Source organism: Dermacentor albipictus, chromosome 1 (assembly GCF_038994185.2).
Source record: "Dermacentor albipictus isolate Rhodes 1998 colony chromosome 1, USDA_Dalb.pri_finalv2, whole genome shotgun sequence".
NCBI lineage: Eukaryota > Metazoa > Arthropoda > Arachnida > Ixodida > Ixodidae > Dermacentor > Dermacentor albipictus.
The window spans coordinates 324,263,273-324,279,510 of NC_091821.1; the positions used below are offsets into that span (position 1 = coordinate 324,263,273).

The 16,238-nt window shown below is 51.2% G+C and overlaps 1 protein-coding gene across 10 annotated transcripts in view; it reads left to right on the forward strand.

The window, feature by feature from the left end:
• Ndae1 (Na[+]-driven anion exchanger 1) overlaps positions 1–16,238 on the forward strand; it is a 248,863-nt gene that overhangs the window by 93,704 nt on the left and 138,921 nt on the right. For 2 of the 10 annotated variants that reach the window (XM_065453186.1, XM_065453185.1), the window contains exon 1: positions 11,211–13,105. The exons of 4 other annotated variants lie outside the window; for them this stretch is intronic. In XM_065453186.1, coding sequence (XP_065309258.1) covers positions 13,017–13,105 — 89 coding nt within the window. In that variant the 5' untranslated portion in view covers positions 11,211–13,016. Of the gene's footprint in view, positions 1–11,209; positions 13,106–16,238 lie in introns of those variants that run through there. 4 more of the 10 variants (XM_070531642.1, XM_065453175.1, XM_065453178.1 and 1 more) reach the window with 4 other exon arrangements.

The following is a 16,238-nucleotide window of genomic DNA, read 5'->3' on the forward strand; positions in this document are numbered from 1 at the left end:
TCTCCTTTGTTTCTTCAGCGTCAGGTTATACGCTCCATGCGCTCGTCACCAGGGCTTTCGGGTACACCGTATTGAAAGTCGCGCCAGTCGGTGTTTGTTGATGCATTCACGAGACGGCGCAAAGAGACGGCACGTAAAGAAATGGAAGGCAGTGATTGTCTATCCCATAGGTCGCCTCGACGCCAAAACCCGGCACCCTATAACCTACCCAGGTGATAGTCAGTGCTGTCTTTCCCTTTCTTTGCATCCCTCCGTTTGGCGCTGAAGTGCAGCGTGAAACACTACCGCGGCGCGTACTGAGCGCGGTACGCGTGCCTGGCGCTTGTTCCGTATGGTTTCGCTATCGCTCTTTCCACGGCACAGCGGAGCAGCTGCGTTTTCGTCGAGCGATCGGTAGACGAGCTGACATTTCGGATGACTCTTCCTTTGTCGACGTTGTTGTTGTCGTGATGTCGCACGTAGATACACAGTGGTGACAGCAGTACCGCCTGAAGCTTGGTCGGATGATTGTGACATTGTCGTAACAAAGCGCGCGCGTCATACAGCCTCTGCAGCTCATTAACGCAAAACTGGTTTCGATAGAGGAAGCGATGAGATAATATCAAAGGTTAGAAAACACCCCAGTATTCGTCTATCCGTGTCGTGCATACGCTCGATAGAAAACGACGAGATGTCGTAGGATCACCGTGAAGGACACGCGAAACGATTCGGGAAACTGTCGCCAACGTATACGGTCCAACTTTCATACCGTAGAGATATACGGCGTCTAATGTCTACGGGTCATGCGTGGGGTTCACGAAAAAGCTGCACTGTCGCCCACCTTTTGGCCGCAGTCAGTATAAGCGTCACGACACAGTGTCGGTCGTTGCCAAATACCACGTTGCGTGCCCATGTTGGGCTACATGTCCGGCCCCTTTGAGGTATGCCCTGTCCTGCTGACTTTTGTCATAGACAGTGCGTTGGGCTGCTGAGCACGAGGTCGCGGGATCGAATCCCGGCCACGGCGGCCGCATTTCGATGGGGGCGAAATGCGAAAACACCCGTGTACTTAGATTTAGGTGCACGTTAAAGAACCCCAGGTAGTCAAAATTTCCGGAGTCCTCCACTACGGCGTGCCTCATAATCAGAAAGTGGTTTTGGCACGTAAAACCCCATAATTTAATTTTAATAGACAGTGCGTTAACCTTCTGTTTAGTAGTAGTTTAGTAGTAGTAGTAACGAGTAAAATAAATACACTCATACATCTCTATCGAAGAACTCCTTGACCTTTGCTGTCGTTTCGTATACCCCGTTTACTTTAAGAAGAGAGAGAGAGCAGTCCGGCCAAAGATACGTTTTTTTCTTCTTTCTCCTGGTTCTCTCAGGCTGGTTATATATGGTGCATGAATATCAGTGTTTAAAACTATGCAGTGTACGGGGGGTTGACGGGGGGCTGTCAGTGTGCTGACTAATGAATCTTTCGTCTTCTCGGACAAGAGAAGGTAGCGTTGTTAGAGGGACGCTAATGAGACATATTAATTTAAGGTCTGCTGGTAGACAAATAGCAGTTCTGGAATTCGATAGGTTAGTCTAACCGTGATCTGAGGGGCGGTAAGCCATAGAGAACTCAAAAACGGGAAGACGGGTGGCGACTCCATCTTGAAAGTTCCCCACCAGCTCCCAGTGACGTCATGGACGTTGACAGCGCCGGCTTGATTGTTTATCCTTAAATGAATGTAACACTTCGTTCGAGAGTAAGCAAAGGCTGAACCCGGCAACGTTGCCCGCGCATATAAAAGTCGCAAGTACGCGGACATACAGCGCACGTGACCGGCGCATGATTCGGTGCCAAGTACAAAACAATAAAGTTTGGCCTTCATCGGATGGGCGCGGGCAGAGGAACTACTTTCAAGGATTTTCTGACTCATACTTAGCGTGACGAACACTTTGAATCAGGATTTCGTGACGCTATTCATTTGGACATGAGCGCAGGCTGAGCTTTACAAATGTGCAGCATCTCTTGGCCACGTGGCACACTCGCCATGGTAGCCGTATACCATTATCTCGCTTTTCTGTCCTACCCAATCGACCCCCTCCGTAATATGGTCGACTTCTTCATTGCGAGGACCAATGTCCGTTATGACAAGAACACCGCACCTCTCGCACTGCGGTTTGGCCATGGCACTCTGCTTTCAAAGGTAGTCAGCAGTACTCGGGCCCGGCAGTTCCTCTCTCCAGTAGCCAGTCCTGGCGCACTAAAACATCGCACATCATCGTCACTACTTTGCTCTCTGCTCTCTGTCGCTTTTTTTACGGTTCGGCTCACTAGTGATATATAGGGACCGATTACGGTGCTCTTATTTTCAGGAAAGTAAAGAAAGAAAAATAGAAAAGCACATGGCTCCGCCATGGCGGGCGGAACTTGCGATAAGAGCATGTTAATTTCGCTCGTGCTGCAGTATGGAATGCTCTAACGCTATACCAAATTGTGCTCGGGTTATAACAAGAGCCCTTACTGTGTGTTCACCATTGCCGTGTCCTCAAAGTCCCAAATTGATAAACGGTCCTTCACTCGAAGCTGTTCCTCGAGCGCCTCTCGTCGACTCAAGGAGTTGCTTACACCTTCACTCCAGAAAATTTAAGTAGCCACATGAGAACTCCTCACCTCAAAATTTTTGGTCATAAATCGCAGTATAACGAGTGGGCGATACGTTCCGAAGCGTGGAGGTTAGAAATATTGAGCACAGCGTTTGAACCTGGCCTTGTTGCGAACCCTGTCGTGTGCGCAACATGTCAGCATAGCGCACCCTTGCTCATCTACAACGCGCATGCGCAGGTGTCACACAGCAGGAGTGGTGACCGCGACAGCACAGCGGGAGTGGTACGCTAGCATCTGTAAGGCTGAGCGCATATGCGCTGTTGCCCTTTCGCTGTTTGTGCAGGTGGGGCTTCGGAATGCATAAATAATAACGTGTCTTAGTTGACACCGACAGGATATATGCTTTGAACACCGAGTACGCTTTAGCCTTATTCCGAGGCGTTCATTTAAGCGCCCTCCTAGGTATATCCTTGTTCGCCGCTTCACCGGTAGAAGCTGGCAATAAATACAGCTTGGCGGCCGTCTATCTGCTTCAACTAAAATATAATCTCCTCTTACGGTTTTATTGACGGAAGGAACTCATTGTAATAGTTTACGGAAGCTTCGTTTGCTTCTGACTGCCTTGTGGCTCTGTAACCTTTCTGTAAGCAACGAAGTATAAGCCAATAACCGCTGATTTCCTGCAGCGAGCAAAAATAAAATGATAACACAAGTCAACTTGCATAAAACTGCGATTGAAGTGACCTGCCCCGGCAAGTGCCGGTATCCCTTGCACGCCATGCAGCTTACGTACGCGATCCTGTACGTCAATCGCCATTTCAGGCTCACGTAGACGAACTTAAGTGAGCGCCATCTGTTATGCACCCCGCGAATGACGAATGTCGCCTCCTTAGTTAATACACTCGAATGAAACAGAATTCATGATTGTTCTGTAGAAAAATGCGTCCATAAGGAACACCCGTACAACCTCCGGAATATCACTTATAACAAAGAAAAGATTAGCACTAAGTACGGTTCACAAAAATTATCATACCCGATTCCTGACTTCTTGAATAGACACGAAACAGCTATAACCTTTGTTACAGAAAGTGCCTCAGCGCAAGCATTTAAAAAGAACATACGCAGATACTTTCTTGGCACACAATTTGGAAATGTTTTTTCGTTTTTTCTCTCGGGGTGTTAAGTGAGCACGAAATGTTGGTTCAGATGTGAGTTTAGTTTGTTATTGTTCCTGTTTCTTTGTTTTGGTCGATTTTCCTGTACTTCATGACACAAATGTCATTCGTTCATAGTTGTGCATTTCTCGCGATATAGATTAGTCTTGTCCAAAGTTCTTCTTTTGATGCATTGTTGCCAGTGCTTTCCACTGATTTATGTTGAAAGTTTTGTCGACAGGCAATGTAGCAACTATTACAGTGATGTTGGGTGATGTGTTTGGGGAGTGGGGAGAAGGGGGCTGACACTCTGTCAGCCATTAATTGCCTTTACGTCTGCCTCCTGGCAACTGTTTTGATGCATAAATAAAATACTTTGGCTTTGACTTAGATCTCGATGCACTACTTAGCATCTTTCTCGGCCTTTCTTGCTTTCCATGTTTTAGTTTATTAGGACATTAGATATATGACACACAAAGAGGCTTCAGACAAGTAGATCCGTGAACCACATTGCAAATACTAAATATAACTTGCAATCACATGTGTACGAGAACTATCGAGACCACCACCGGTGTGATTCAAACATTTAGGGCGGCGTTTTGGAGTCTCCGAACATTCTGCTTCTTAGTAAATGGAGCCAGGTGTGCGCCGCCTTGCCCTTGGCGTTGCTCAGTGGTGTGTGCAAGTTGTTTGGTCACGTTTACGCGCGAGAAATTTGATCACATCCTTCGTGAGCCACGTTTCTAAGTTGGACGCCTCTCAGCGGCGTTGTCTCTGCGACATCCGCTCATTTTGTTATATGCAATTGTGTTCCTTCTCTTAGTTCGATAACGACTCGAGAATGTTAGATTGTTTCCTCGGAAACGTTTCGTTTGATCGGGCTTCTCTTAAATGCGCAAGACACGCCGGCCGTGTGTATCTGTACGGGGATCACGCGGACTAATACAATAGAAAGATTAGAATATGAGGAGACTTGTTCTATTGAATGAAGCTGTATGTCCTAACTGTAAATAGTCTCCTTCTTTCTTTTCTACTTTCTTTCTTTGTATTGAACGAGGAACCGGGAAAAGCAGCGAAGTCATATATAGGAGCTGAGTACAGGGCGTTGAAAGGGCTCGGGCTTGCGCCTGGAGACAAGCAATCCGCGGCGCTGCGTTTGAGGGTCACCTCGACCTTGTCCTTTCTTCCCACGGTGTCCTGTCTCTGGTTTCGTCCCCTGGCGGCACTCCCGCAGAGGGATTTTGCGTAAGTATGCTTTGACCTTATTGCGATGGCGTTCTTTCTGCGCGTGCTTACCTATATATATATATATAAATATACCGACGTTGACCGCGTCGGCGCTCCTCCTTGTCGCTATAATACCTGGGGACAAAATAAAGCAAAGGAAAGAAAAAAACAACGTGGAGCTCGCTTTCCACGATCGATCGCCTGCTTCTTGCCGTCGCCGCTGGGGCCGCTGTGGTTAACCGGAGCAGATATATCAGTTAAGGATGGCTACACAGTGGGCGCACGCACGTACAGTATATGCGCATTGGTTGCCAGCCATTCTGGGCGAGCGTTCATCCCGGTCTCGTCCCATTTTCTTTGTCATTCTATTTCGTCTCGGTCTGCCGCGGCGGCTGCTGTTGCCGCAACAAACGGGTGAAAGGACCGCGTGTCGCTGGTTGAGTGGAGGCCGCGGCGAAGCGCTCTGGTTTCCTCTCGCCTCCCTCTTATTCTCTTCGTCTGCCGGGGGTCGAACCGCGGAGGCATCGAGGGTCCTGCGATTGTGACACCGCTGCGCACCGGTGGTCACGCGTGCAGCGAGGCGATTGTCGGCCCGGTTGGTCTTACAGCCAGTGGTCGCCGGTTGCGCTTGCGCCATCCGTCGCGCGGAGTCGTATACCGTCGTGCACTTTAGATCGTTCTGTGCCGGAACAACCTGCGAAACGTGTCGGAACTTTGCCCGGTCGCTCGCCCGTCTTGCTTAGAAAATAAACAAGTGTATTTAGGGCGCCGCTTCGCGCACTTAAAGCGCTATCAAAAACAAGGCCAGCAGCAAGGACACCTGTAAGGGCAGCGACGATGGCAGTGCTGTCGGTGCTTCTTGTGAGCTATTCGGCGAAACAGCAGCCCTGGCCAGGAAAGTCCGAAAGGGTTCGAAACCTGTCCCGGTAACTTATGTTCGCGATGGCAGCGCTGCTGCTGCTGCTGCTTACACGTGATTGCTTTGTATTGTGCCAAGCAAGCATCGCGATTATGATGGGGTCAAATGGTCGCCGACACCACGCAGGTGAAGCTGGAGGAGGTCTTCATAACAGGCTTATCACGTAAGAACGCGCCTCGAGCGGAAGCACGCGCCATCCAGCTCGCGTAGTTTCTCCTGTGCCCACTTTAATTTGCGACTTGCATTCTTTGGACACTCCGGCCACTTTTCGGTCTGCGTAAGCTCATTCGCGGCGCCCTGCAATGCTGCATGCGAGCGCGCCCCACAGGTACAAGTCCGATGGTGAGGCGCCCGCTCTTCAATGAGTAAGTGTTTTGTGCGCCCTAAAGAGGCCCCTATGCAATGGCGACGTGTGGTTCACGTCAAGTCAGGTGTGCTGCACTTTCATTCTATACAGTGCCAGCTGGACAAAGCAACTGCAGTTGGGAGGCCGCGTTTGTGCAGCTTTCCTTGTACAGCGTCCGAAGGTGCAGACGCTGCGGTCGGTGCTGGTGCATGTGGGGCACGCGGGTATTAGCGCGAGTAACACTCTTAGCCGCCTGTATTTCCCCCACTGCGGATTGTAGATGTGCCCTTAGCAACACGGTTTGCCGCTAATTTTCTTGAATGATAATCGCACTTAACGTCGACAGTATCTCGAGGTGGGTTCTGCCGCAATTTTTCGTTCACGTCGGTACATAGCTTACGCACGGCTTGCTCCGTCTCGGTTGTTTCCAGGGGTCCGCACGATTCTCACGCATCGTATACGTATCGGAGTAGCGAGAGCCAAGCATTGAGCACTACATGGAACGCACGTCCAGCGCAATCTCGGCCCGGCGTCGCCTCTTTCATGCCGTGCACCTTGTGCGGCTCGACGTCCTCTTCCCGACTTTCGGCGCAGACGCGATGAGGTGCGTGTCGGGCTCCTCCCTCGCCTCGCTTGCGCAGCGCCGCTCTCCCCGCGACGGCGGCGTCGTCGTCGGCGAGACCGCGTCGGCGCCGTCGGGTGGCGATAACCCGTTCTTCGACGCCCTCCTCCACGCGGCGCGCGTGGCGGGTTTCGCCACCGCAGGCGGCGGCATCCGCTGTTTCGGGATGCGCGGGTGCTGGCCGAGCTTGGCAGCCGGACCGATGTGCCTCGGGCCGGAGTGTTTGAAATTTTCGTGACGCGCATTCGCTTCTGCTTTTGCTTTTAGTTCAGGATTGATTGATTGATTGATTGATTGATTGATTGATTGATTGATTGATTGATTTTTACGTCCATCTTATCTGCGAGGAATGTTGCGTGGTCAGCAACTAATTTCGTCTGTCAGGGCGCTCTTAAAGGGACACTAAAAGGAAAAATGATTTCTTCTGCATCAGTAAATTACCGTTCTACAACACCAGAAACACCACCCTTAGAACGATAAGGCGTTTGGTAAGCAAGAAAAAGCGCAAGAACGAAATACGGGTGGCGACGCCTACTTGTGTTCCCGCACTTGGGTGCTGTGACGTCTTGAATATTGATGGAATCTTCTAGGGCCTACTAATTATATATAGTGGTACAGATTGACTACATCATGTTCTAAAGGAACCAAATAATAAACATGGCAAGTTTCGGGAACCTTTACTCAATCGACGCGGCCCAAATACGAAAACATACTTTGGAATCCCTGACGTCACGCTGACGTACAGGCGCTGAGGTTTTGACGCGAAATTCAAATACTTATACTTCGACCTTCGTTTTCGCATCTAATAATCAAACTATTTTTTTTTAAATGACTGCCTGCAGGGTTCTCAAACAATGCTTCATTAGTCTAAACTGAATTATTGTTTCGCTTTAGTGTCCCTTTAAGCACTCGTCGAAATATTCAGAACGTCGGAGTAATTTTACTTTGTTCTACACTGTCGCCTATGTCGGCTGTGGTCTGGAATCGACCGCACGGCCACGATCTCAGGAGATAACAGCGACAGGTCCTGTTTCGGTACAAAGGAGATTATTGCAATAGTTCCAGTATATTCGTCATGCATGCGCATGCCTGAGACACTGACATATTCTTCAGGCGTCACATTTCGTTCCTCGTCCTGAAAAAACAACAGCAACAACAACAACAACAGCTCGCTGTTCTCGATTTGCCGCGTCACCAAATTCGCCGTATCCTGCACGATGAAGGCTATATATATATATATATATATATATATATATATATATATATATATATATATATATATATATATATATATATACACACACACACACACACGTCTAGCTGCACCTTATATATTATCATACCATCTCACTCGCACAGCGCATGTGTGCAAAATAGCTTAAACTGTGTGATATCTTCCTTCATTTTTTTTTTTTAAATAAATGTTTCTCCTCCTCTTCCTCCTTCCTTCTCGAAGTCATCGCGCGACGCGAGACATCTCCATTAAGAGTAAACTTGCTGTGCGTGTCTTTTAAACGCCGATGTCGCGTTTTCCTGTCTGTCGTGGGGCGTCGCTGAACAGAATTTCGTATACGCTACAGCAAGTGATACTGCGACCCTTAAGTCAAAGGCACTCACAACTGCTGCTTGCTGCTGCTCGTTGGCACCTTTTCGATCAAACGGCTGCGCGATGACAACAGTGGATCACCGTGACATTCCATAGTCTCGTGCTTGTGTGCGTGCGCTTCCTTTTTTTTTCCCCTGACGTATACGGCAATTCGCTCAGCGCAGTTACGCTCGCAGTCGTGGATGAGCGTTGGCGTTGACAACAGAACTGACCTTTCTGCTTCGCTTCCACTTGCTATGTGTCGTTGTACAGACGTCTCGCATAGCTAAGAGACCGCGTTTTTTATCGGTCGCTTTCAGCGATATCGCACATTTAGTACACGCCAATTAGCTAAGCCAGCTGAAGTGAATACGACTGCACGAGTGGCATCCTCCCGCTGGTGCTATTCTCACGTCGCAAATACGCGGGTGTATTGAGACGATTCCCGTCACTCCAGCGAGGCGCCGCGCTTGGCTCCACGACGCACGGTATCGTGAATATACCTCCGGGAATGATCGACGGGCGTAGAGTACTACGGCCCCTGCAGCGCGTTTTGCGATGCTTGAAATTGCGGCACTCAAGACTGCGGCGTACGCGGAGTGCGTTGTGTGTCGACGCTTTCGGCGCGTGGAGGTAACGATAACCGACGTTGGCCTTGTAGTTCCGCGTCAACGGCGCGGGCAGTGCGATTTTGATTCCGCTCCGGGGTCGCGGAACGGCCTCTTATCTTTGGCAGCTCACCCGCCACTTCTCTCCCCTCTTCCCTTTTCTCCTCGCGGTGGAGGGGTTTTACGCGATGTAGGAGTATGCGGCAGAAAAACGTCAATGTATGTATAAATTCAATTGCAACCGTTCAGTAGCAACCACGTGGGCTTCGGCGCACACAGTTTTGGATATTCGGGTCTTTGGGAACGTTAGAGCGAAGAGTGTACAAAAATAAGTGCGCCGAAGATTTTGTAAGAGGCCACGCTCTTTTCGCGCATTCCAAATGAAAATAATAATCATAAAAAAAAGAATGGTTGGTGAGCAACGTCATAGGCTGCATATAGGCTTAATCTCCGAAGAACTTCCTCCTCCTCCTCCTCCTCCTCATCATCATCATCATCATCGACAACTCATTTTCCTGTCCCAGCCCGTCATAATTCTGTTCGTTCGTAGCGCGCCTTTGAGACGTCTCGAACTGAAATGTGTTTGATTTCGAACTGTCGCGCGTGAAGTTCGGATAATTCGCTTGAGCGGTCGACGCCGCGCATTTCTCCGCGGCATATACGCCGGAAGCCTTAGCGATCGCCACGCCGCCTCCATATAATCGAGGTGCCTGCCAACTTCGTGACACTGCGGGTGTGCTTGACGCTTGCCGACAGGCGTGTTCCTCATACGTGTATGCAGTGCTGCGTATACCCTCTCAAGAGGTGATATCGTGCGCAGAAAATATTGGTACAGAAAGCGCCAATGGTACCGTCTGTTAAGCGAAGGTCCTGGCCAGCGTTTCAGTGACCTGATGTATCGATGGGTCAATTCCATGTACGTTGGCCGCCAAATTATTCTGCGCTTGCTTCTCTCTTGTGAATTCAGTTTGCGGTTATGTGTATGCGGCGGCTTGTATACCAACGAGGCCTTGCCGAGAGGACTGATTCTGCACAGGGCGGTTGTTTCCGCCAATGTGCACTCGTACAAGGTCGCAGAGGCTAGTAGTATAAACAAATTCATAACGTGGTAAAGCGTTATCATTTGAACCAGGCGACGAGAGCGAACGAGCAGCAGGTGGTACCATGTCGAGGCAATGCGTGAATGAACCCGCTGATGTATGAATGAAAGCCCCAATCTCTAAGGCCTCTCTGCACTTGGGCGCCGCGGGCTTGCGAAACAAGGGGCGATGGTTGAGATACGAGGGTAGGGCGAAACGGTAGTTGACCGGGCACGGTCGACTATCGGAAGGCAAAAACGTACCAAAAGTAATTTCGGAGGAGCAGTCTTCTCCGTGAAAGGGAGGTGGTGTAGCGAAGGGAAGAAACGTATGCGCGTAAGCGCAATCTGCTGTCCGTCGGGGTTGAACGCCGAGAAGTAGGAGAGAGAGACTGCCCGTGAACCCCCTTCCCCTTTCTTCGGGTGAAATCTGAACCCGTCGGATCGCATCTCGCCCCGTGCGCTTGCTTTCCCGGCCGACGTCTTTTTCTTTCTTTTATTTATTCTCTGATTCGTACGCGGCAATGCCGATTTCTATTCCGCTGCCGCTCTTCTACCGAGAAGGCAGTTGCGTCACACCGTATATCTGGGACCCCGGCCGAGCGGGGCGATCTCCTCTCTCACGCACCCCGCTCGCCAATGCCTCTTTGATGAGATTTAATTCCACCACCACGGTGGCCGTATAAGTTGCCTCTTGGCGTACATGTGCCATGGGCTAGCAATCTAGCAGACTTCTTCGGGGGCAGCTCTCTCATAAAGGCCGGCTTACGTTAAATTATAACAATAATAAAAAGAGGGGACAAGCACAAGTGGGGGCAAATAAAAGCGCGAGGCTTCCGCACCGAACGTTTCTCACTCCTTCTTTTTATCTTCTCTCACACTCTATTACCCCGCTCTCTTCCTTTCCCTGCCACTTTTATCCGAAACGGCTGTGGGATTTCGCTCGATGCGCTGCCGCCAGCGGTGAGGAGGTCACCCGATCGTGTTGCTGGCGGCAGCCTCGGCAGCTCTCCCGCGTGTTGAGAGAAAGACGGGGAGCGGAGAGGCGGCACAGCCAGCCGGTCTCGAAGCCTCTCACCAGCGGCTGCGGCAGCCAAGTCTAGCGGCGCCAGACGCGCGCGGCTGTGTCGGCGGAGAGGGCCGGGACGGGCTCCCCCAACTTTCGTGCCGCTTTTGCACCCCCGGCGAGGCACCACCACCGCAGTCCACATCATCTTCGGACGGCGTCTTGCGGGAAAACCTGAAATCAGGACCGAGCGCCCCTCAACCCAGTCGCTGCCTTGCTCTCCACTGTGTGCAACAGCGGCGGCGGCGTGCCCGTCGCGCCTGCAGGAGCGCCTGCCGCCGAGCTGCGTGCGCTCGGCGCGTGGTTCCGGCTCGCTCTGAAACTCTGGTTTCGCGGCTACGCTCGAGCCAGCGCAGCAGCGGCAAAAGCTGCGCGCACCGTTGGCGTGACGTGCGCGCTCAGAGAGGTAGAGCCAGTGACACCGGCGGCCTCTCTCAACGTCGTCGTGACACGGCAGTATAGACTCGCGTGAGCGCGACAGCACGGTTCCGTCGAGCTCCGGGTGGCACTGTCATCACTTGAGTGTGGTTTGGAGGGTCGACTATAGGTCGCCCTACTCAACGAAAGAGAGCAGCCTAAACGACGCTGCGAAAAGAGGGCCTCCGAGTCTGTGACCGAGCCCGCAGCCCGTGCTGCTGCTCGCTAGCCTCGTTTTCGTACCAGTTGTAGCTCGCGCGCCGTGCGTGTGAATTTGGCACACGCGTTTGCCGCGCACTGACTTCCGTTTGGTGGTGTGTTTCCCAGTTTCTGTGGCTCTACGAGAACCGCGCAACAACAATCGGCGTCCGTGTGAGTGAATGCGCTAACACCGAAGCGGATTCGCGAGATTTTGTCCGGCGCCTTTTTCAGTCTCCGTTCTCCCCGAGTCGGCTATCTCGCCGCACGACACCGGCCATCATTCATTCCTCCGGCTGCGCTTCCGCATCGCCTCCTCAGTGAACGGCGGGACTGATATGCGCCTGCTTGGCCGGAAGCTCCTTGAATCGCAAGCGCACGTCTGCCGTCACGCTCTCCGCGCCCCTTCCCTTGTGCCGTCGAGAGGGGGCTCTCCCGCAGTGCAGCGAGGAGCAGAGCTAGGGCGGTCCTGCTGCCGACACCGGACCCACGTGCACCGCCGCCACTGCCACCGGCGTGCCTGGTCGCTGGCGACCGGACCCCGCTGCGCGCCCAGTTGAACGCACTCCGTGCTAGAAGAGAGGGCGACACCTCCTCCTCGCCCCCGGTTGTGATCCGGAGGCCTCCTTTTCTGCCCGTCGGTGCACCCAGTTCTCGCCGGCAGCGCCTCGCCAACGCGGGCGCCCAGGCAGTGTTGCACTGCTGCTGCCGCCACCGCTTCACGAGGCAGGGCATCTCTGGACGCAGCGTGCGTGCCGCGACCCAGTTGAAACGTGAGCTCGACATCTGATTGCCGACGCCGTTGTGCCAAGAAGCACTGCTGCTGCCTTCTGAAAGCAGGCACGTCGCGGACTCCTGGTCACGTGCGTTTATCGGCGCCTCCGGCTGCTGCAGTAGCGAGACCCAGAAGAAGACTGACTTGACGGCGGGGCGTTCAAAACGCTTGCGCGCGGCGTCACGGCGAAGTTGATACGGCAGAGTGCCTTGCCCGGTGTTGATATACAAACGCACTACGAGTCGTTTTCCAAACTTTGGTTTCGCCGTTTACGTTTCGCTTTGAAAGCGCGCGTTTGACCGCCGAGGAGGAGTGCCTAGGAGAAGCGCGTCGGACTCCGTCGCTGCGCTGAAGAGAGAAGTGCTCGCGCCCATTGTGTGATCGCTCTCCGAGCAGCGCCACGCACCCTACTACTGTCCCGCCCTTAACGGATTACGCACGCCATGAGGGAGGACCCCAGCAGTGGAGAGCCCCTGCTCCCTGGCTCCTCTTCTTCCAAGCCAACCGTCGTGGTCACGCGTCCGACGACGAGGTAGGGCTTCACGGCACTGCTCTGAGCGGTCCGATTCAATGTTGCTTGCGTATTGCCTACTCTGTTGCTTCTCACGCCAAGCTTGTTGTCAACGCTGACTGGAAGCGTACAACGAAGAATATACATAAAAAAAATTCCACGCTTGTCAGTCGACGGTAACATTTAATGAGGTGCCTTCCGTGTACTAGTCATAGTAACTGCTGCCGTCGCCCACGTGACTGCCATTTGCGAAAGCTGCGCGTCAGGCTTTTCCGCTTATTACGCACATTCGTGTATTGAGTCGCCGCTGATGGTCGCTGTAGTGCACGAATTCGTTAGTCTGCGCGGGTCCCTGCGCTGCCGCTCTGGGTGCGCGCAGGCGACCCACTTTCTCGCACCCGGCGAACAGATGACGGCCCTAATGAAGCTTTAGCCGGCGCACTCTCATTAGAGCTGCTGCTTGCAAAGCGGCTGTACTTTCTTCTACTATACTCCGTAACGTGGTGTATATATGCACGTGAAATGCAACTGAATGGTCGCGTAAGCGCCAATCTGTCGTCGATTGTCAAGAGAGACGTCACGCATGCCCTTTGCATTACACGTAGTTATTTATAACCGCGTCCGGAAATGACACACTATGTTGCGCTGAAAGATGCCAATTCGCGTATATCAATCAGTACGCTCGTTTAATTAACCGAGCGATTACTTCCTGTAATAGCTTCGGAATGATCACGCAGTTTCTCGATTTCATATGCAAATCTGAAAACTACTGCAGCGTTTTGCCTCCTAAGTGTAATACGCGCCTCGCATGGTAAATCTATAATCAAATAGTTTTTTTTTACGTCGATTCATGCCGGCATCTGTGCAATATGCGTGGCACCTTTGTTGAATTAAAACATTGTCGGCACGCGGCCATTGTCTCAAATTATCAAGGGAAGGTGCAAGATGTTATCACAATTTTTACCAAGGACACCATGGTGGCGGAACGAGTGGCAATTGCTCTAGCCATCAGGAGTAATAAGTGGGCCTGCATTTACGGTGATTCGAAATCCGCTATAATCTGTTTTGACAAAGGCTACGTAGCTGGTGTAGCAGCTAAACTTTTTGAAAACATTGGGATTATGAGAACTGAAATCCGATGGTTTCCTGCACATATGGGGAAAGTGGACGAGACTCGGATAAACCTCAATGAGGTTGCTCGTGACTTAGCACGAGGACTTGCTAACCGTGACAGTCACAACCGAGCCGTTCACCATCAAGCCAGGGAATCTAGAGATCATTTAATAACATACAATGCCATTACCAAACACTACTATTTAGGACGCAGGCAATTCCCATTGCCACATTCAAAACTGAACAGAGCTCAGGCAGTCTCACTGCGTTTATTGCAAACAGGTACATATCCCACACCGTACACCATTAATAAAATATATCCAGAGAGGGAGATTAAGATGGACTGCAACGATTGTAATGGCATCATTGGAATCAGACATATGCTGGCGGGGTGTCCCGCGACTCTCCCCAACCTCGTTTCAGGACCAATTAAGGACCGTCCAGAGGACCCATGATGTCGCTGAAAGGCTTGGCCTGACAGCGCCAACGTGGGAGCGGCCCGCCTTGGCTTAAGAAGTCGAGCCTCCGGACCTCATTACAATAAATGTTTTCACACACACACACGCGGCCAAAAACTCAGTTGTTACGATGGACCTGTGGGAGGCAGTATATAGAGTGTCTGTGAAATGATAGCGCCCGTAAATTAGGCGACGCAATTTTACCCTTCCATCATGGAGACGTCTTTCTTTGACGTCTGGATATGGCCAAAAATAGTCCCGGAAGCATAGAAGTATTTTTGGCCTCAAGCGAAGTGGGCCGCGCGCGTGGCGAAGGGCCACGAATTGATTTTCGTTTCCAGATTTTTCTTCTCCCCTCCACTCCATTAGCTTCCGACAGAAGTATCGCGGCCGTTAATTGTTGCCTAATATTTAGAGTAGGTAGATTCCAGCGGAACCATACAACGTCTACTTATGGCCGTAAAATCGTAGAAGCTAATTTACTTCATATCATATTGACCGCAAATAAAGGCGCCCGGGGACGGCGGAAGAGAACACAAAAACAACATGGGTGGTTCTCTTTCGCTGTCCCCGTCTTCATTTGCGGTCAATATGATATGCAGTAAACACCAAACTAGGCCTAACTGAAGTTCTTCTGAATCTAATTTACTTGACGACAATCGCGCACTCCACCAAGGGAGGGGTACCGATACAAACCTAAGCAACAGCGTTGCTAAGAGACGAATTGGCCGTTACCGTAGAGCCGCAGGTCCTCTTATTTCGTATCTCAACAGAAAAAAAAATGAAGAAACAAAAAACGAAAGCAACTGCTCGTGGTCATCTCGGAGTCCTACAGAAGCTTTAATCTTTGTCGAAGCAATTAAATGCAAATTGAGGTGCTTCGTCGAACGGTGGAGTAACTGGAACTGCAGCTTTAGAGAGTTCACTTGTTTCTGCCGGTCATCGGAAGTTATCAGATAAAGGTTTAGCAGATAACGCTACAGGCAGCATGCGAGAGTGGCTGAAAAGACATGATCGACATCTAGTTCTGTGGTGCTTTAAAAGCAGCGTCCATCGGGAAACGCGTTTGTGTTCGGCTGCGATTTTTTTTTTTCACTTGCGTGCTTATATCAGTGGACAGGGCTGCAGTATTCTCCTTCGCCCATCGTAGCCGCCTCTTTGTGGAAAGTATATATGTGCTTGTTCTTATTCGGGGAATAAATTCTCTGGGAACCTTCCCGGAAAACGACCTTCAAAACACAATCACACTCTGAAGCAATGATACCTGAACTGTACTGTTACGTACGCTATGCTTCTTTGCTCTTGCCTGCCTCGTACCAGCACTCATTCTTTTGCATTGAAACGGCCTTATTATTTTTTTATAGTCCCCGTACTGATTGTGACACTTCCTGGCACCTAACGTTGTGCAAACCCGCCCACACAATGCTGAGTTGCACAACGCAAAGACAGCATGCTGAATGGGTCACGTGGAGTCCAGCGCTTTGTATGCAGTCGGTCGATTGCGGTGACAAGAAGAGCGAATAATGCCTACACGGCTCCGGGTCACGGACGATGTGCGTGGTGTTCGGCGGCTTGGTCGCCGC